Source organism: Atractosteus spatula, chromosome 11 (genome assembly GCF_055471065.1).
Source record: "Atractosteus spatula isolate fAtrSpa1 chromosome 11, fAtrSpa1.hap1, whole genome shotgun sequence".
NCBI lineage: Eukaryota > Metazoa > Chordata > Actinopteri > Semionotiformes > Lepisosteidae > Atractosteus > Atractosteus spatula.
This window is the reverse complement of record NC_142716.1, coordinates 35,687,623-35,709,954: the sequence shown is the minus strand read 5'-3', so window position 1 is coordinate 35,709,954 and position 22,332 is coordinate 35,687,623. Positions and strand designations below refer to the sequence as shown.

General features: G+C 40.8%; 1 protein-coding gene across 3 annotated transcripts in view; it reads right to left on the bottom strand.

The window, feature by feature from the left end:
- Positions 1-22,332, bottom strand: part of mpripb (myosin phosphatase Rho interacting protein b) — a 76,523-nt gene that overhangs the window by 51,226 nt on the left and 2,965 nt on the right. For all 3 annotated transcript variants that reach the window (XM_088927493.1, XM_088927492.1, XM_088927495.1), the window contains exons 2-3: positions 7,162-7,239; positions 6,528-6,593 (exon numbers count right to left, since the gene is read on the bottom strand). In XM_088927493.1, coding sequence (XP_088783619.1) covers positions 6,528-6,593; positions 7,162-7,239 — 144 coding nt within the window. The remainder of the gene's footprint in view (positions 1-6,527; positions 6,594-7,161; positions 7,240-22,332) is intronic.

The window sequence follows — 22,332 nt, the reverse complement described above, 5'->3', positions numbered from 1 at the left end:
GCTGGAACTACGCAGGAAGCCAAGGACCAATCCCATCAAACACTGCGCAGTCGACCAATCATACAGCCTGGAGCCTAACCTTCTGGCCTGCTGGTTGTTGGGCACTTCCTCCAGCTTTCAAAGGAAGTTGGTTTTCAGTTCTCACAGGTATAAAATGGAATACTCGGGGAATCTAAAAGTTGCCTGAGCAAAATTTAAAACCTTCAACAGAATTTTGAATATTCTAAGCACAGGCTCCTTATTGTATGGAAAAATATTGACAATGTTGTGCTGTATCATATGCACATACACCAGCATAGAACTCTTCCTTCATTTCTTCCACTTTTCATGCTCTGTATACACAAGGGGTCGGCAACCCTGCCATGACAGCTTAAATAGAGCGCAGGTCAAAGAGACAGGACATTCCCCCTTTAATTGTGTTTCTGTTCAAGACATCAGGGTTTTTCATCTCTAGCTTTCTTAAATTCAATCTATTTATATTTATCTGAGCATCAGGATTAGTTGCAGGGTCACCAACCTTATAGAAACCAAGAGGCCTGTTCCGCACAGTGTTGCGTAACTGAGATAAACTCGGTTCATGCAGGACCTTTCGCTTCAACGAGGTGCACGACCTCTAGAAACTATACAGATTGCAACAGCTGTTAAAGCAGTGTTGTCTGCTTTCGCTTCAGTTTCTTAAACACAGACAGAGAAAAACCTTACAGGACAGGATCATAGTGAGACAAATTTAATGTTCTGAATCTTGACAAACAGATTTATGTCAAAAAGTGGCAGCATTTCACAGAAGTGAAAGGGGTCAACATTTTGTGTTTCATGCAAAACCCCTACATAGCAGGCACAAAATGGAGAGCTTTCAATTTTTTATGTAAAATGGATGTATTACAGGCCTGTTTACTGAGGAAGGCAAACTACCAGTGCAATTCTAACTGGTCCTTTCCAGCTATTCCACTAAAAAGGGTAACAGTTCCAACGTGAAACTTTTCTGGCTTGCCCTTCCTGTAGGGTGACTGCATGGTAATGAAAAAATTCATTTCCATGGCAACAACAAAAAAAATCTTTCGCTCCACAGCTTTTCTGCTGAATGTAAGAGGCCGACAAACTAAAATCCCTCTGCTCAGGGTCTTTTTGTTTTGACGCAGGCGGCGTTAGGAGAACCAACTGAACAATCACTGACGGCCCAAGAAAGGAAGGAAAAAAAATACCCCCCCCACCACCACCAGAAGGCTCCTGGGCCTCTCTGCATGGTGTGTTTACCAGTTCCTGTTTAAATTCTGAAAACAAACATGGAGAGCAACCTATCCCATTTAGCGAAGCAAACGCTGAATAGTTTCCAGTATTTACAATGGATGAGTGTTAGAAGCCTGAGGAGAAGTATCAACTAGCTCACACCCTCTGATTCGCTACTCACTTCTGCAACTCATGGTACAGGATCTACCCCATATACCACAAAGATGGATATTACACAAGTTCTTGTTTGCTTTATTCACAGCTAATGGTTCGGAGACTTTCCAATGCAGCAGCAATCTAGGTTTGGGCCTTTATCAGACATGCTGCTGTTTCTGAGATATAAAACAGGTGCTTTCTTTTTCCTCATGCCTTTTATGGCCATTTCTGTGATCCTGCTTTATTAAAAGCTGCCAGTAGACCCTAGGGGCTGCCAAATATAGCAATTATAGTGTGTCATAGTAATAAACTGCAAAGGCTTTTGAACCTCGTAAAAAAAAGAGATGCAAGACCTTTAGCTCTTCATACCGCAGCCCAGACATTTTGTAACATCACTTAAAAAAAACTGGCATATTTGTAAAACTATTTCTGTGAAAAAAAGAGCACGATTGAATTTATGCTGGCAATCTTTCTGGTTCGAGCTGGACTGTCTGGGGACTCGGAGGAAGCAGTGGTGATCTGAAAGAAGCACGGTCGACACTTTTTTCGAGAAGGGCCATGAAGAACTCTTTCTGCGCTGTACTGAAGAAACGCCACTCGCCGCCAAGAGGAGATAGGCAATCAGGACTGGGGCTTTGTTTGGGTTTGAGAAATAACAATCCCAAATGAAGTCTCAACACAGTGTCAGGCTATTTAGCTTAGTCTTTGTTTATCAGCCATTTGTCTTCATTGACTAAGTTGCACGTCAAAACCTTTTTTAAAAAGAGTCTAAAGTTCTTTATGCTCTTACTCAAAGGTTACACAATTGTGAGTTGTAAATAGAGGCCTACTTGTTTATATAATGCACATGTTTCTTGGGAGGATTCTAAAGGGGTGTGTAATGAAACAAAATAAAATGAAAGGTTGCTTAAGAACGTTGTTTTACCAGAAAGAACAACATTCGGATGTTAAAGGAAGCATGCCTTTTCCTATCCTGTTAAAGCTTTCTACATCCTATATCAATTTGAGCTTGTAAGATATTTAGACCCAGGTGAAACTCAGCTGTAGCATATATGACAGCTTGTGCGCCCATAGAAACCCAGCTCTATACTACAGCTCGTGTGCCCACAGAATCCCAGCTCTATACTACAGCTCGTGTGCCCACAGAATCCCAGCTCTATACTACAGCTCCTGTTCCCACAGAAACCCAGCTCTATACTACAGCTCGTGTGCCCACAGAATCCCAGCTCTATACTACAGCTCGTGTGCCCATAGAAACCAGCTCTATACTACAGCTCCTGTTCCCACAGAAACCCAGCTCTATACTACAGCTCGTGTGCCCACAGAATCCCAGCTCTATACTACAGCTCCTGTTCCCACAGAAACCCAGCTCTATACTACAGCACGTGTACCCACAGAAACCAGCTCTATACTACAGCTCGTGTGCCCACAGAATCCCAGCTCTATACTACAGCTTGTGTGCCCATGCTAAACCTGGCATTTGAATAAAAGCGATTGTGCTGCCAAATGTTTGCCATTCATACATTCTGTATTACTGTGGATTAATTCTGCAGTGAAAATCAAGCCCCGTATCCTCAAATTGTTTTAGATTTTATGGGCTGCTATTAATAAGTCAGAAAGAGGTTAAGATTAAAAATAACCTACTTCTCAGGGAGAGAAAGCCATTGCTGAACTGCAGACGGTAGAAAGACACTGTATGTGCAAGTTTAGTGTTGGCAAAGTGTTTTTTGGAAACAGATAACACACCAGAATGTTGTTTCACAGCTCAGGTAATCTTTAAGCTCTTTTCTTTATCTTTAATCTTTAAAGCTTAATCATTTTTTGAGGGAACAACACATTCCACACGGTATATTAAAATAGACACAGAAACCTCTAGCCTCCCACTACTGCATTGCAAAATACAAAGATACAGAAATGGAAAAATAACAATAAAAAATGCAAGAGTCTAAAACAAAAAACATGTACACTACTGATTTTAAATCAGGAAATTTGTAATGGTTTTTAAGGGATTAGTGCTAAAAATATCTAGTGTTAACTTCTTCTATCACATTAAATCACAATGCATTCCCAGGCTATTCATATTCCTGTTTCTGTATTATTTGTCATGAATCAAGGAAAAACAGGGTCTTATAAAACACTGACACTAAATGTTTCTCAATTCAAAGCTGGGGGATTTTTCACATCAGATGAAATAATTTTAGAGCATGAAAATGATTTGCTCAGGTATCTCCATTTCTTACATGCCTGAGCATGTCAGCATTTATAATAAGGGTTCTCGCACACATAAAAAATGGTTTTAAAGCAAGAAAGCCCTACTACATTCTTGACACCCCCCCACAACAACCTTACTTCCCAGACTAAAAATTATATCCAGAATGAAAAAAATGAGATCTTACTCAGCATCTGGCAGACAAATATGGCAGCTAAAATGAGCTACAGCTCTGCTAGCACTCATGGGTCTCAACCGTGTCTCTATAAACTCTAAGATTAAGTTATCCATTCCATTAATAATACGCAAAAATTGTACCTCAGCCCTTTTTATTTCATCTTATCCAGTTTTCAGAAATAGATACTACAGCAGCGCAGACAGGCTCTGGAATGTAAATCACAAGCATATTTTACATTTTCCTGTGGTTTTATGAATCTAGGCTAATTTTCACAAAGTATAGTGCAGTCACCAGCAGACCCCTAAGCTTCACCAAATATGGGCACATTAGAGGAACACGAGTCATACCCTCGTTTTTACAACTGGAGGGTCACTCTCTTCTGAAGTAGGCCTTAAACTGTCCCATAATCACTCAATTAACTCATTCTGCAAAAGGAGCACTCCTTCGAAGAAGTGTGCAGAGTGAAATCCTTGTAAGATTTTAAAGTGGATTTGCCAGCAATGACTTGATTCTGACCTTACTAACCAAAGAAACGGTGTACCCTGCCTCAACAGATAATTACTGAACTGGGAGATCCAGTTGTAAACATCAACGCAACATGACAATCAAGCAAGGAGAACAAAACACCAATGAGGGGGAGCCAGGCACACATTTACATTTCAGTGAGGTGAAAACCCTAAATGGTCACAAGAGGAAAACACTTCCCACGAGCAAAGAGAAAAGCCCAGACGCGTTTACTTGTGGAAGACACACTTTACATAAATAAAACAAGCCACATTTCATTTTATATATATTAATTTTCTTTTTGTTGCTAGCACATGCAAACTAAATGCAGCGTATTTTCTCAGTCGGCACACGTTACTATTTCTGGGGACACAAAAGAGTGATTTCCCTGACCCAATTTCCCTGTTTTCCTCTACAGGTTCCCAGAACAGATGAAAAGGCCACAGAAACAATGCAGCTGACAGGCTTTAATAGCCCTTACAATCGAAGGAAGAGTTGTATTGCAGCGACACAGGCTTTATTACTCCTGCTTGAGAATGAGCAGCCCCTTTCCAGATGTGAAGCACAAGCCTTTCCGACAGCCCGCCACCATGAGGCTGGAGTGTTTACATTCATACATGGCTTCATCTGCTGAAGGGTCAGAGAACTCCTCTGGCTCGTTCATGTGGAACTGTCTGGATTGGACTCGACTGTAAGGCACCACTGACACGCAACACATCTGTGGTGAAGAACTACTAATGGGCGAGGAGTTTTTGAGGGCTGGTGTTACAATGTGAGCGCTGGTTTGACGAGAACCGTTTGTTCCATTTGCCATCGGCTAAAAAAAATTATTCTTCTCTTGATAAAAAAAACGAATACAAATGAGAGCAGGACATACAGATCATCTTATGCATTTTGTTAAGAGTTACTTGGAAATCCAAGGATCTTGTCCTGCTATTTCTTGGAGAGATCCAATTAGACTACACAACTGGGCAGTACGTACCACATCCCTGTAATGCGAGTATAGTTCCTCCTGTTTTCACAGTTGGTTGGTTCAGTTGGTTCTAAACTACTGTTGCACCCCAATACATAAGGACAGCAGTATACAAGGCACTGACATCCAGGGGACAGGGCCTTGCTGAGAATGGGCAGTGGATAAGGACTAGGAATCATTCAGCCCAATCAACAACAGATTCAATAACTGCTGAGACACTATGCAGATCAGATGATGACATTGTGGCTCTCCAGCAGAGCTAGTTCTAGTTCTGGGGGTCAAATCCTGTTAAGTTCTCAAGCATACATACTTTTCAGGTTTCTCCTGAGCAGCTCACTCAAGTACAGGTTGAGGTCTGTTAGCATGGGCCACATCACTAAACCACCTCTAGCCAGGATTTCCCACAAGGGTGCATTCAGGCAACCAAGGCAATGGGCAGAGTGGTATTAACTGGCCAGAAACACGGTGACCCCTACTGGGCACCTGGAGGCTTGCGGTGCTGTTAGTGAGAGACGCACCTCTCCTCCAATCAAAGCTTAACCCGTGGTACAGGGCTGTGTTGACTGTCATGTGTTAAAAGATGACCAGCTTGAAGGTGGGTGGGAGGTGAAGTCTACCTGCACTTCCTCATTCTGCCCCATGTGAGGTTTTGGGTTTAGCATGGAAAAAAAACACAGAGTCTGGCGGCTTTGGTACATTTGGAAAAAAATGTCTTGCATTTGCGTGCTTGCACGTATTTTGACTTCACTCTGGCAAGTTTTTAAAATTACTAATGATGAAAATATTTGCTTTGCGTTTTCTGAGATGAACATTAAGAGAAAAAAAAAGCACAGAGCATTGACCATGGTCGTGGAGGACTGTTAAGGAGTCCCAACAACAGGAACCCCCTTTCAAAGCAGAAAAGAAAAAAAAAGTTCCACAATGTCTTGAGACAAAACATCCCTCTTGTCTCACAAAGCCAAAACTTCCACCTTTGGAAAAACAGAATGTGCCTCGTGGCCAATCAAAATATCAGATTCGCAGACCTTTCTGGGCGGCTTGGCCTGCTGTGTGCACATTCCACAGCTGACAGCTGACGTAGCCATTCTCAGCACCCTGACTGTCCGACAGGTCTGCTTGCATCAACAGGGACAGACCACATCATCGGGCCTTTGATCACTGCAGAGGCACAGTGCTGAATTTTGTGGATGTATAAAAAACCGTACCGGACAAATGGCACCAAAATGGCTTTGTCGTTGTCATTAAAAAACGGTCTGAGGAACAAAGCCTCAAAAGCTTACCGATTCATCCAAAGCAAATCGCAAGCAGCCATGTTCATACAGAACGAAGAATCTTCTCTGCCACTTCTACAAGAGAACACAAAGACTGTGTTGTCACACCGGGCATTGAAGAGGTAAAGACAAAAAGGAGACAAAAAGATATGATAACTCTAATACATACAGAAACTTGCATATGGTATGTCATACACCGAATGGAAGAAAGTAAAATACTAGAAAAGGACCAACATTAACATGTAAAACTGTAAACAAATCTTGCTATTGGAGGCCATAATAATATGACTTAAAAGCAGTCATTTATTAAGGTCAAGTCATTAGCTTTTTGTTGTTTGTGTGCTTTAAGCGTTTGACCTTCAGCAGCTAAAATGGCCAAACGACAGAACTTCCCTATGTGTATTCCCCCCCCCCCTTGTGTCCTTATGCTTTAAATTAAAGCTCTACCCCTCAACCCAATTACAAAGAGCCTGGAAGTTAAAACAATGCTCGGTTTCTGCAGTTAATCTTTAATGAGGTTCAGAATCCCGGTATGCAGTGCTCTTTTACGGGCGCGCTCCGTCGCCCCTTCGATTGCTCGCGGACTGCCCGCGGTGCAGCAGGCGGAACGTTCCCTCTCCCGGATTCCTCAACGTGCTCTCACCCTTGATCTCTGCATCGGATTGTCGAAGTCTGTTCCCTCAGGTGCCAGACACAGCCAGCCGCCATAAATAGGTTTGGCCTGCAAGGAGAAACCAGGACAAATTAGGCAATCATTAAAAAAAATCAAGGAAGAAAGAAACCCTTTGAGGTCCATATGGACAGGGGGTATTCAGAACAGTAAAAACCTTAATTCAAGAGCTCCGAGCACCATCCCAGGAAAGATCATTCAGGCCCCATATTCACTCTTAATTTCCTTTTCTCTCCTCTAAAATGTAGACGGCCACTTCAGGTATAATTCAGGTTAGCCTCTGAGAGCATAGTGAGAGAACTGCATTCACTGCACAGCTGAAGAAATAACCTATAACAGACTGTACTGAGTGATGTAAATATATCTTGTGAGCTTCATAGAAGGAATGATTTTAATTACCGTGTGTAAGAGCACAATGCTCATATTGAAAACTTTCTTTCAAGTGTTCTAGAAATGTGTCACCAGGGACGAGACCCATTTTAAGAAGTGCTTGTTCAACATGAAACAAGAAGAGAGCACCGGGAGGGAGGCTGAATGCCGAAATAGCCATCAAACAGCATACTACAAGCAGCTGTCGATATCCTTAAAGGTCCGATAGACTTCCGGACATCTTCAGTCCTGGTCTGCAATGCAGTCTGACTCCTGCTGAAAGCCATTTTGCAGTGCTTCCAAAGTCACATGCATTTTCATATTTGTAAACCAAGCAAAATTCAGACTCCAGAGGTGAAAAGGTCCACAAGCTCTACCGAATTAGCAAAAATGGCAGGTATTCCATTTTAGGTTTCATGGAAATGTCTATAAGACCTTTAATGTGCTCAGAGAAGCAACTGACAGCAACTCTAAATCAGAGCCCCACTGGACAGCCTTGAGGTCTATCTTTCCTGGACAGAACCAGGAGTTAATTAAACAAAGAGGATGACTTCAGGGTACAGCGGAATCCTGCCACCACAGCTACTTTTTCCGTTTAAAAGACAGGGATTTGTCAGTTAAAAAGAAACGGACAGAAACAACAGGAAAATAACAAACAGGTTTCAACTTCAGCACTTGAAAAGCAACTTCAAAATGCTATTGTTGCTTACCTAAAGCCACCCCTTGTCCATTTCAACCTTTCACCCAGCCAAGTGTAAAAGTTCTCGTTTCAGCCATTTATAGTGACCTAAGCTCTAAAAAAAGAGGCACTCTCATATTTTGGGACCAAGCCATTTAAAAACCACAATATAATGTCAGGAAGCAACAGACAGTCAGACATGTCCAAAACTTTTACCCATACAGTAGCAGCGTAGCAAAGACTTTAAATGATTCAATACCTTTATAGAACGGCTAACAAAACATTCAAGTTGTAATGCAGCTGCTGAAATTTGATCAATGTAAGACAAAGGGAGGAAAAATATCTGTTAGATCTTCTGCCCTGCATTTCAGACCTGTCACATCATATTTTATGTCTGTGCTCATATCAATACTTCACCCAAGCCAGTACAGGTTCATCATAAATTAAACTGTTGCTTGTCTAAGCCTGTACTCTTCTTATGTTCAGCAAGGCCGAGAAGCCAGTATTTTGACAGGTAAAGCAAAAATCCTTTATCACGTACTGTGTAGGAACTGGGACCTTAAAAAACTATTTCACTTCAGAGATCGTTATATTTTAATTAACAGCCTTTGCTCTTATCAGAGACAGATGTTTTTCCCCTACGTCGTCCTGCCTCCAGTCAGCTGTGTCTCCGGTCCTGAGTTCTAATCCATTTGCTGAACCCACACAACTCCTCAGCCCATCCTGACTTTTCCCAGTACTGGAAGAGTGTCCTCCCACGACCATTAATCCCTGCTCTCTACATATTCTTCCCACAACAGCCTTTATTTAAAACGGATTGGTATGCTACAAACAAATGTCCACCACTAGGAAACGTGTTCCCCACACAACCTGATTGTATGAGGTCTCGTGGTTTTGTTTTCAAAACATTCATTCCATTCCATTTTGCTTAAGGTACAGAGACTCATTCTTATTTGCGTACATGTGTACATTTAAACAAAGTATCTGAGCCTTTACAACACAGCGGTGCCCTGTGGGTCAAATCCTAGAATACAGTACATCGGTCATTGGCTAAATGGGCTGTAAAAGACTCAAGTGGTCCATTTTTCACTGGATACCTCACAGGCCTTCAAAAGTGAAATACGAATAATCTAGTTAATTCACCATATTGTACTTGCAACATACATATACACATGTCAGTTAAAAATATTCAGTTTCACTGCAACAGTTATCATTAACAGGACACGATCCTATCATATACACAGCCTCTATTTATCACGTTTCCAGGACAGAGAAGTTTTCCATGTTAAATACAAAATGCATAGTGTAAAAAGAATAGTTTTAGATCTCCCGAGCTGAGTTCTTCTTTTTCAACGTAAACACTAAATTTCACAAGAGATATCAGTTCCTGTGGCACATGTCATTTCACCAATGTCAAAAGCATGAATTTACGGCTCGATCAATCACACAATCCAGCAGTGCTGGTATGTTCTGAAAATTGAATGTTTACAAAATATTCTGACTTTATTGCCAAATCTGCTCAATGAGTACAGAGGGTAAATGTTTTTTGGTTAATTAATGGGACAAAGAAGGTTATACAGTATATACACTTAATAAATAATACATCTACTCTCAAGGCTGTTGTTGCTAAAACACCGAGTTCTAACCATTGAATGGCTGTTGTTTAAAATGAAAAAAGCTGAACTCTCATATTAAAGACAGATTCTACTGCTTGCGAGCACTCAGCTCTACTCTCAACTTCAACTTCAACTTCAACTTCAACTTCAACTTCAACTTCAACTTCAACTTCAACTTCAACTTCAACTTCAACTTCAACTTCAACTTCAACTGAGGACAGCACAGGCCTCAACTCTCGGCCTCCGGGACGTGGACATCACAGGCCTCAACTCTCGGCCTCCGGGACGTGGACAGCACAGACCTCGGCCTCTGGGACGAGGACAGCACAGGCTTCAGCTATTAGCCTCCAGGACGAGGACAGCAGAGGCCCAGCTGCGACAACTGCATGTGCGATGCTCAGAAGAGGAGGTGCCCTCGCACGGCAGGCACACCCTTCACTTTTCCTATCCCCCCTGCGAGCCGCCTTCCTCTCCCCCAGCGCTGCCCCCTCAGCAGGCTCAACTTTCAATTTCCTCCCTGGTTGAACCCGGAGCTCTTCTCCCTCCCCACAGCCTAATTCCGATGGTGCCGGCTCACCCCTGGATGCTCTCTCCAGGCCTCGCCAACGCTGGGCCTCCGGCAGTGGAATTAAACAGGGAAGAATGACCTCTGGAAGCTCTTTCCCAGCTTCCCATCTCACACTTCCTTTCACAAGCCCTCCCCCAGCACCACACACCCTCCCACAGAGAATACATCGAGGCCCTTAGATGCTGTGTAGCCCAAGGCTAAGGATTTGAAATGCTTTTTGTTCACAGGCGCACCCCAATATAGCTACAGACGTGCCTAAACAAAAAGACAGCAACCCCAACACAGAGGAACTAGTCCTCCTGCGTCTGTGGTATCAATGTCCATTTGAACAGAACCAAGCGATTATATGTTCTATACAACACATGGAAAAAGAGCTGTGGTCCTGCACTTTCTACTGGGGCTCATGATACTGTGCCTCCAAGCAAAGGTCAGGCTGAGAGCACGATGGATTTCTGCAGCGAAACAGTGACTCAAATCTCTGTTATGTGTGGTTATGCTAAACGCACGCTTCAAACTCTAGTTTTTGTGCATGACTTTCTTTTACTGACGGCGCTAGCCACATATTTACTGTATTACTCAATAGCACCATCAGAAGTAATGCTCAAGCAAGATAAAGTGGAAGTAACCCTGATCATCACAGCCCCACTATTTTATAGATGCGCATTTTGTATCCTATACAGTATGTATAAAATAACAATTTAGGGAAATTAGGTTAAATTTAAGACAGAAGACAATCTGCTTTGAGAAGGTTAATATTTCCTGTGAAAGTGGCTCTTGGCAGATTGTGCCACAGATTGTGGCTTGCCACATTAAGAATCAAGATACCCAATACCTGACCTGCTTTCCCCAGAATGTAGTTAATGTAAAAACAACACATGCATCCGAAATATCAGCACCATACTAAAGACTGGGATAATGGACAGACATTCCAAACTGTATTGATTTCTGTAATGTGATAGAGCTCTCTTCTATATCTTTTGTCAATAATGAGTGTTATTGCAGGGCACATCTGTCTTCTTCAGGCCGTTACCCGTCTGCTATCAAATATGTTGCGTCCCCTGGCTATGTTATACCACAGCTGCACAAACCTGCAACCCTGGAGCCCTCTATCATTTCACCTTTAACTGAGCATTCCTGACTGTACTGTACCAACACCAGCGTCACAAGGGTTTAATTAAGTCCATTCTGCAAACAAAATTTAAAGCAGCATGAGTTACAAAAATAACTGTATTGGTACAAAAGAACAGCTTCCAATGCATGCAGGACAAAGAGAAACAAGTCTTCACAGGAGCAGCTTGAGTAAGACAAACTCCTCAATCAAAACACCACAAACGTGCTGAAGGCAGAGGTCGCAGAGAAAGTATTTTCCTTCTGATAAAAATCCCAAATAATCACTGCCGACATTTTCGCGCCATCTAATAAAAAGTTGATGAAGATCCAGCCTTTCACTGGGGGTCTTGCGCTACCTTACACATGAAACAAGAAGGACTTATTATCCCCTCCTCACAAGTTAATACTTTACCAGATGTTCTGAGGTTATTTTACTGGTCAGGAAGGATTTGATTTTGAACTCTTCAGTATTCAATTATAGTAGCTCAACCTTTCCAATGCATGAAGCAATGAGAAATAAATAAAGGCCTTCTGACAAACAAAAAAAAAGGGAATTTAAAGAAATGTAAAGCTTGTACAAGAGTCAGAGTCAGAATCATTTCCAATTTAAATGCAATTCAGTGTGACTGGTAATGAACTGGAATCGGGAAAAGGCTGTGATCTGGTGAAAGAATTGACTTGAAGGAAGAAACTGAATTGTCACCAGTTTAGTGACCATAGACGCCATAAATCTGTAGTGTGCACTTCTTTCTTCCTTTCAACATCATTTGAAAGCTGGACAGCCTTCAATCTAAGTCTCAATCAAATACACACTTTAATAGTAAAGCATAGCTGCATAGTGTATACTGTTTTTTTTAATTACCAATTTTCTAACATGTACCTTAAGTTAATTTATTCCCAAGCCATACATTTTACACTGGGAAGTCACTGACCTTTTTCCTGAAATAAAAGACGCCCTTTTTCTAAGCTTCTGCATGACAGATATGAAGCAGGACTAGGACACTTCAAATCCAATCCTGCAGTGACCAACACGATGTCCAGCAGATAGGAGTCTCGTCTCAAAGCTGGGAAAAAAAACAATAAGGCCCTTTTCTTGTTTCTAGATGCAGCGCATCCTTTGAGGAGCAGTGCTGCTCTGATCCTCTGCCAGCTCCACAGACTGAAAACCAGACCCAGAGCTGGCCGCCATCCCACCCCCCACCCCCTTACCCCCAGTGGATGATCCCTAACTCCCTGGCCCCAGAAAATGATCCCTGCTTGGGCTGAGTGGGAAGTGCAGTGAGAAGTCTGACCGTGAACACAGAAAGTAAGCGCTCAACTCTGAGTCCTGCTGAGTGTGACACAGCATCAGAAAGCTGTGATGCAAGGCTGGAGAAGGGGAGACAGCCTCTCCCTACAGTTAACCAAACTTCAAGAACCAGCAAGCCATTCGACCAGATCACAGAGCCTCACCTGCCAACGATCAGTCATGTGTAATAGCACATTCCACAGCCTCTCTGTCACAAGCAGAGGAGAAATGCACGCTCTTGACGAGCACTGGAATGCATCTTAGATCAATAATTTAAAGCTTATCCTACCTTTGCAGTACCTCAGTACTACAGCAGTCATTACACATCTTAAAAGCACGAGGCAGTTATTACACAGGGGCAGCAGAGCAGGAGAAATATTAGGCTTTATATCTATTATGGATATGTTTTTTTCTGAAACTGGGAAGAAGAGCAAGGAAAGCACAAGCATGAGTGACATCTCAAACTAAACGTATACTGTATACCACCAAAAAAACTGAAACCACACCAGCACAAAACACTCAACTCCCTTACTTTTGCACCTTGAAGCCTAAGTGCAAATTGTGGAATGCAATTAAAAACTGTATACATCATTAAGTATTAGAAATGTACATGTACAGCAGAATGCACTGTAATAAATGAATGAGATGCTCTTTTATGGAGAACTCAGACATTGAAATAAAATATAAAAAGACAACATTTGAGATTCTGAGTATAACTGCTATTTTATATGGTTTATATGGCTTTTCAGCGTTCAATTTTGCACTGTTTTTGAGGTTGCACAATGCATGTGTAAGCAATAATGCACCCCAAATTTAAAACAAAATGACTAACTTTAATGTATTTACGTAAGGGCCACAAGAAAGACCGACCTATCTTTCAGACATTCTGCATTTGAGTCCTGTGAAAGAAAGGCTGCTGAATATTTCACACAGGTGTTGACAACAGAAGACACCAATAACGTGCCCCATGTTGTATATCAAACTCCAGCAGTACTGAGTAATTTTAAGAGAATGGATACTGAGATTCAAGAGGGGCTGGGATGGTGAAAACTAAATAAAAAAATAAATCAATGGGGCCTGTTGGTATTTTCCTCAGTCAAACGTAAGGAAATGAGGGATGTTATTCACTGACCCTTAGACTGAACAGACTATTTCAACTTTCACTTAGAATGGGAGCAGTACCTACAGTTTGGAAAATCACAAATGTAACTCCAGTCCACAAAAAAGAAGACAGAACTGAACCAGTTCACTATAGACCAACTAGCCTTACTTCTGTTACTGGTAAAGGACTGGAAGTGATAGGGCCAATTAGAATAGTTAGGAAACGAGGACACTATAAGAGACAGCCAACACAGGTTTAGAAAGGAAAGGTCTTGTCTGACTAACCTGATAAAATTCTTTGAACAACCAACAAAGATATCAGAAACCAAATTAATGAGATAGCACTAACTCTATCTACTCTATGACATGATACATTTTGATTTCCAGAAAGCACTGATGAGATCCAACATAAAAGGTTGATTCTCAAATGAAAAGCCATAAGAATCCAAGGTAATGCACGTACGTGGAATGAGAAGCAGTTAATGAACAGGAAATGGCATGTTATCTTAAGGGGTGGATCACAGGTATCTGTTTCAGGGCTGCTGCTCTTCCTGATGTATATTAACAAATACCAGCTAGATTCTGGTATATTCAGGAAACTAGTCAAATCTTTTGATATTGAAGTAGCAGGAGAGGCAAACACAAAAACTTTTGACACTGATAAGTGCAAAGTGATCCACAGTGGTAGCAGGAACACATGCTGTACACATCACATGGATGATTGTGAACTGCAGCAATCTGGGTGTTTATGTACATTTATTAAAAAAGCAAACAGAATGGTTGGGTAAAGCATGTAGCAAAAAGTGTGGATTTCAAATCAGGGAAGTTATGCTTAAGCTCTACAATGCACTTGAAAGACCTCATCTGCTATGTTTACCACCAGGATAGATCTGTTTTGTCTAAAGACAAAATATTATGACCTTAGAAAGAGGTGAAAGAAGAGCAACAGGAGTCATTGCTGGTCTCAAGGGACTGTTGTATACAAAGAGGTTGAATGAGGTAAAGGGTCTTCAGTCTAGGAAAGAGGAGACTAAGATATCTGATCCAATCATACAAAATCTTTAGGGCTATAGATCGGTTCAATTTAGGAGACTGTTTCACATTCAGTAGTGAAAAAAGGACACGGGGTATAAATGGAAACACGTCCTTACTCAACGAGTGGTGGAGGTCTGGAACAGGCTTCCCAGACAGGTGCTTGAGGTCCAAACTGCAGGCACCTTTTAGAAACGGCAGGAAGCAATCTGAGATTCACTCAGCTACTAAACTACCAAATGAGCAAGACGGGCCAAATGGCTCCCTCTCACTTGCAGACCCTTCTAGTGCTCTTCTGATTAAATGCACTGTAAGCATCTGGTGCATTTAAACGCTGTGTATCAGCCCACATGGCTGGTTTCCAAGCCTTCACTGCCCTTCCAAGACTATCGCCCTCTTCACCGCAGCACGTTCTTCGGCTTGTTGTTTTCACTCCAGTTCTGAATCGACTCGAGACTTGTGCTTAGACACAAACCCGATAAAAGCTTTTCAATAGGAAATGACTGCAGGACTGCCCATGTAGGCCATGACAGCAATGCATTTTTGAAAAAAAAAGTTTTTACATGCAAGGACAATTTGTAACCTATTGAAATACTAGACCAAGAACAGTTAATACATTATCAACTTATATAGCGCCTTTCATGACAAAGCAATTCAAATCTCTTTACATAAAATAAAAACCTAAATATAAGATTTATGAATACAGTATTAAACAGAAAATGTGATTGAATACAATAATTAAAAGTTTAAAGAACTAAAAAAGGAAATAATTAATGAAAAGGCTAGATCATTCAAATGCTTTGAAATTATATTTAAAATTCCACCTCACTTTTACTGTGCATTTCTCATAATCCACAAAGTATAAAGAACATTAAAGAACACTCTCTTTAAAAGCACAGCACAGCAAAGCTTTGTGATGCAGGTTATCATGAGAAATGAGTCCATTTGGTTGGTTAGTTAGAAGAGTTATTAGCTGTCCAAGCCAAAATCATACTAATCCCTGTGTGAAGATGACAGAAACTTAGACAGAAAAGAGAAGGAAAGAGAAAAAACAAATCCGTTTAATGTGGAGCGGATGTGGAGGACAGGATGGGTACAAACACTTCCCAGCAGGCCAAGTCAAACCTGGTGAGGGTGCCAAGTTCTCTATAATGCCCAGCATTCACAATACAAAACCCACCCTGCAGTGCAACAGTTTCAACATCAAATGAAGATTTGTGGAGAAGTGGACTGTACTACACCAAAAATCAGAGTGAACCAGTATCTGTCTAAGGCTTGGAATGAATGGAGTATGTTTATATTTCACTTGCAAGAAAAAGCTACTGCATTTCCTATCTGAGATGTCACAGTTATTGTTAAGACATCTGTATTACAAGAGTCTCCCATGTTGTTTCTGTCTGAGTCGTGGCTGGGTTCGACAGGCTCATTCTGGGGGCAATGTTTGCAAAATTATCTTCTGAAAAGATTTCAGGAAGCCTGGTGCCAGGATCTGCAGAGGGGATTAGCGAAGAAGCATTGTGTGCAGCAACACATGCATTTCTTCATCACTCTCTCCTTTGAGAAGAATTCAGGAAGCTTTTTCTTTGCTCTAAATGGAGAGGTTTCAAAAGAGGATAAAACAGAATGAGAGAAAATAGGCAAAGATATATGTATTCAAGAAAAATGACATTTATATAAAACACCTCTCTAAAAGTGGGATCCGAGTTCAATTTAAGACGTCAAATGCTTTATTCAAGTGAGAATACGTAAAACTGCCATTACTGGGCTTTCAGGATATTCACTGCAACTTGGATAGTCCCTTTCAATGTGTTCCAGTCATTATGTGCAGGCCTACCTCTGTTTAATTGAAGGGGCCTTTAATAAATGGTGCCTCCAGTGCCTAACGATTATGTCAGAAGCAAAGCCTTGAATCTCGCCTGTACAATGGGAGTATTCTTTCTCTTTCTGCTTTACAGGCGCAAATCCCAGAAAAGAAAGAGACAAAAGTGATTCGAACACAGAGGTAACCTTGATCCACTCCAGATACAGTACATATGCATTGCGGATTCTGAAGGAATGTTTAGAAAATGCAGTGATTAAACTGTAAGTCATTTGATGCTTTTATTGGATGGGAAGAAAAACTTTACAAACTTTTTGAAAAGGTACAAGGTTTAAATTAAAAAATGCAAACTCTGAATCATCACACATTCCATGTTGATAAAGTGCTTAGCCGGGTGAAATGACATTTAGCAGTGGCTACACTTTTCAGTGATTTGTTTTGGTCTAAACTGAGCAAATAAATGCACACAATAAATCATAAATTCGCAGATCAGACGTTGTCATGGTGAAAATTCAAGATTATCAACCTACAAAACTCCCACCTTTCTAAAATCCAGACCAGTTTTTCTTGCGTAACAATTGGAATTCTAAAAATCTAAACTTCTGACAAAAACTAGAAAGAAAAGTTTCCAAACGCTCATGTGCTTTTCTCCAAGTGTGACAGCAAAAGTGTTCCTCATAATGTACCCTTTCACAGAAACACTGCTCATGAATTAGAAAGACACCTTCCCAAAGCAGGAATTTTCTTTCACAGTGATTTTTCATGAGTACCTATCATAGTTTTGGTCAATGAAACATCACTGATGTATACATTCCAAAGGACTGGTTTACAACTGCATGGCTCTTCAAAGGGTTTAGCTGTAACACGACAGGAGAAAAAAACATTGCAATGGCACATATTGGTGTCACAAAAACACAGTGTGTGGCAGGGCACAGTCAGACAGTGTGACAAGCTGTTTAGTTGACACGCGTATCTACATAAGTAATGGTTTATGTCCCAAACAAATTCTAATGCTAAATGACTGAGCCTTGAATAGAAAAGGAAAACCTACTGTAGGAGCATTCTGAACATTTTACACACACTACTGCAATCATAGCACTGTTTCATGTTTCAGGAAAGCTGGTAACAATTGAAACGACTAAGGAAATGGTTCAAAACCCTTTTTACAAAATGTAAAACAAACTGTTAATTGGTTCACAAGTCAGTTCCTGAATTTTTAAAAAAATACTGGATTTCTTGTCTAACTTTGTGTTTTTGCTCAAAAATAAAATCATGCAGCCATACTAAACCAGGGTCTCTAAATTTCACCTGGCAAAAGGACCACTTTTCAAGAAATCACGTCTAGCAAAGTGCTGCATTTAAAACGGTATATAATTCAAATTAAAACAAAAGGTAATCATAACTAATAAGGTTTATTAATGAAGTATTACAGAGGAACTGCTTGTCGGGAAACACTGGACGTGCTGATAAAGCACATTCAAAGTGTGAAAGTGTTCATTATACACATTCATATGCTCCAAGGACCTACATGGGACCCTGAACTCTTCTTTGAGAAACACGGTTTCACTAACAATCTGAAAATGAGACCTGGATGGCAACTTATCCAGCCATTAGATTAAAAATGTCAAAAAAACATTTTGGCTCACATGTTTTTTTTATCTGTACATCTTGCATCCTCATGAATTCACGTATGGACAACCAAAAAATTCAAAGGAAAAAGGTTTTCTTTCTGGACTCTAAGATCAAGTTATTAAAAACTCAAAACAAATATAGCTCAAAGTTATGTCAACATAACTTAAAGCCAGTTTCATAATTCTTTGGTCATCGACACAATGTAGTTTTTGAAAAGTGCAAATTAGAAGGCTCACTGATGCTTGGTAGTCCTGTTTTACCTCCTGAATAGCCCTTCTTTGTGGACTTGCTTGTTACTCTCCAATACAGATTCCGAATACGTCTGTCAACACCTGCATTATAATCACCAGGCAGAAACAGCTAAGACACCTTTAGGGTTATTATTGTACTGTGGGACTTTTTGGATTTAAAAACAAGGTAATACATCTGTCACTAAAGCGATGAAAACAGTATCATTCCCTGAAAAACGTAACAGTAGATTTAAACCTGTAACATAAAATTACAAATTGCCCTCAAGTCATACTGACAAGGAATCGGAAGCAAAAACAAATGCCTTTCTGTGACTTAACTACCTAGGACAATAATTAAACCTGATGCACAGTTGAAGCTGTCAATCTATTACATACCAGTGCAACCAGTAGGCATTTACAATGTCGTGCACATCTGACTTTTTAATGCTGAAGGATTTCTTTTCCTGTTTGTTCACAATGTAGGACTGTGTGTGTATGTTCATTGTGAGATCTTCTGACAGGATGACTGGCCATCTCAACATATCTCTTCTCATTCAGCACCTCCCTTGACATTTCAAAGGTTATGCTAATGATGCAAATTTAGGCTACTGGTCCTGAGTACATACAGCAAATGTAGAACAGTTGTGTAGACTCCCCCATTAAGTAAGTGCTTATCAGACAGGTTTTTCACCTTCTTCATAAGGGACAATTAGTGAACACAAACAGTATCTTATGACCATTATTTACTGAACACAAGAAAGGTTACAAATGAGAGAAGGCCATTCTGCCCATCTAGGTCATTTGGTTGCTAGAAGCTTATTGATCCCGGGATCTGAGCCTGCTGTCTCTTGAAAGAAGCCAGGGCAAAACCATGCTTTCTGCTGTCTCTTGAAAGAAGCCAGGGCAAAACAATGCTTTCTGAAAAAAAGTGCCCCCTGTTCTCAGTTTTAAGTGCACTGCCACATAGGTTCCACCTGTGTCTGGTGTGTGTTTCACTACTGACTTTGAACACAGCAGCAAACCTTTTTGTAACGGTGAACAAAATTGTATACAACATTCCTTTCACTTATATTCTACACTTTTAACTATTTCCTAACATTTCGTTTTCCCTTTTTTATTCCTTTTCCACATTGTCTAGACTTCAGGAAAATGTATTTACATGAACACCAAAGTCTTTTTTTTTTACAGCTTCTTCAACATCTATACTTCCCACCTGATAATTACAGTTTGTTTTGCTACCTGTACTTAACACTCTGCGCCTTACGACTGTTGCTTATGCATGTGACTTCTGCTCATTGTTCTCTGCAGTGCTAATTGCGTTGTACTAACACATAAAGAATGTTACAGATCTTCTGCTTTTCTGTAATTTGACATTTTCTTTTGTAGCTAACTACCACATGCATGGAAGCTCAAACTTCAGGTAATACCCAGACTTAATAAATGAGCAGGCTTACAAAACGTTGGCATTTCCAAAAACCAGTGTGAAAACAGCAAAAAACATGAATGCTATATCTTGAAAAACAGCAGTGCTCTTATCTCTTCAGGGACAATTAGGCTAATTTTCCCGGTAGAGAAACTGTGGCTAAATTGCCCATCTAATTTTCTTACTAGGAAGTGGGCAGACTTCCCAAAGCCTGTACAGATTGGGAAAAACAAGTATTATTCTGTACGATTACTACATTGGAAATACACTCCTACACTGCCTGGAAAGCACTGTAAAACACAGGAGCCCTAAGTCCACAGCAAATAGTTTTTTCACCAGACTTCAGATTTTTTTATGTGATGTGTGTTTCGTGATTTCTGCAGACATGACTTCAGCCTCAACGTAATGATTCATCCTTTCACTCCCTGTTATGAGAACATAAGGAAGATTACAAACGAGATGAGGAGACTCAGCCCATCTAGCTGGTTTGGTAGGAAGCAGGCGATTGATTCAAAGGATCCTGTCCAGCCGTGTCCTGAAAGAAGCCAGAGTTTCAACCACATGGCTGGGCAGCTTGCTCAAGATTCCCAAAAGTCTTGTTCAGCAAGGAGAGCAAGTATAGCCAAAACATGGCTAAAGGCACTCATTCTTAAAACTGCAGTCACAATCCCAAGAGCAAAAGTGCTAGAAAAAATAAGCCTTATTAGGAAAGAGGGCTTCTTTTATACATTTTATAAATAATAGCATAGATAGGGAAAGGACTGCTCAAAACAGTAAACTCAAACACAATTGTACCAGAAATGTTTTTAATGGGCTAAGTATTCACCTCCATATATTGTCTTTTTCCGAGAAAGGTAAAATTATAACCTGTTTCATTCTTTTCCTCACAGAGCAGACTAACCTAAGCAAGACTGTGTCAGTCCTGCACTCGACTGCTGTCCTGTCAAAGCCCTGTGCTCTCAGCTCACCATTTGCTGCGTACATCTGAGAAAGATACTGGCTTGCCGTGACCCGGGTGAGGAACGGCAGCTCTATTACTAAATCGATGGATGGAAGAATTGCCCATCAAATGCAATACTCTAGACGGCCAGAAGAAATCTGGCAACCCTTTTATCCTCATCTGGTTTCTCATCCTCATTCAGAGCTGTTTTTTTTTCCCGTTCTGATACTGCATCCCACACAGAGACTGCACTGTGAGCACTGAAGCACTGCTCCTGAACTGGCTAGGAAAGGGTTATTCTTGATACTCACACTCGGAGTGCTCCACAGATGCAGGATGCTGACGTTGCCACAGGGGGCTAAGGGCATGCACTCCTTGCCTACTGGGGGATCCTTCACAGGACTGTCTGGATTAAGCTGTGGGATCAATTAGAGGGAACTACAACAGGCACTAATGGGCTGAACAGCTTCCTGGCATTCAAAACTTTCATTACCTCAAGATGTAAATAGTTTCTCTGTGTTATTTCGTTAGGCTTTTTTAAAAAAAAACAGATTTTAAGCAGGCACTTCTGACTAAAATGCATTAGTTTGCCACTTATACCAATTCTGTTTGTTTGCTGGCTTTAGGCAATAGAGGGGTTCCTGCAGGAAAGAGATTAGATGAAAGGAAAAAAATGGAAGAGAGGTAGGGAGAAAAATAAAAAAGAAGAAAATGGGAAAAAAATGAAACTAAATCACATGAGCTTTGAAGACACCAATCTGCAAACACACAATCTAAAAAATGGTGGGAGAATATGAAAAATGAGGTGTTTCCAAATAATACTAAAAAGCAACATGGTTAAAACATAAAATGCCTTAAAACCTTGAAATTGTGTTAATGGATATCTTGTTTCCACCTTTGTTTTCCCCTTAAAAAGAATTCATACCCCTATTATTACACTTTGCCTCTTATCTTGTCATTTAGCACCAATAATCTAAGCTGTGTTCTTGCACTACAGAAGAAACTAATAAGACAAGAGAAGAGATAGGTTGCACACACAGATACAGCGCTTGTATCTGCTGTATACAGGACACAGTAGTGCACTGCACGCCTGCCATTCCAACAGAAGTAGGCAAGATGTGACTCCACATCCAGCAGCAGAGCACTGTAGAGAAAATCTGCTGCTGGACTGACTTGGAAATGAGTGGTACAGGCCAGTAATTTCAAAAGCACAGGACACAAGGCAAAATAAAAGAGCAAGTTTCTTCAGATTTTGCTAGTTATGTCTGGCACTGTTCTGCTTTTAAAAGGTGCCACATAAAATAAAGTTTACTTTTACTACTACGGGGGCGGCACGG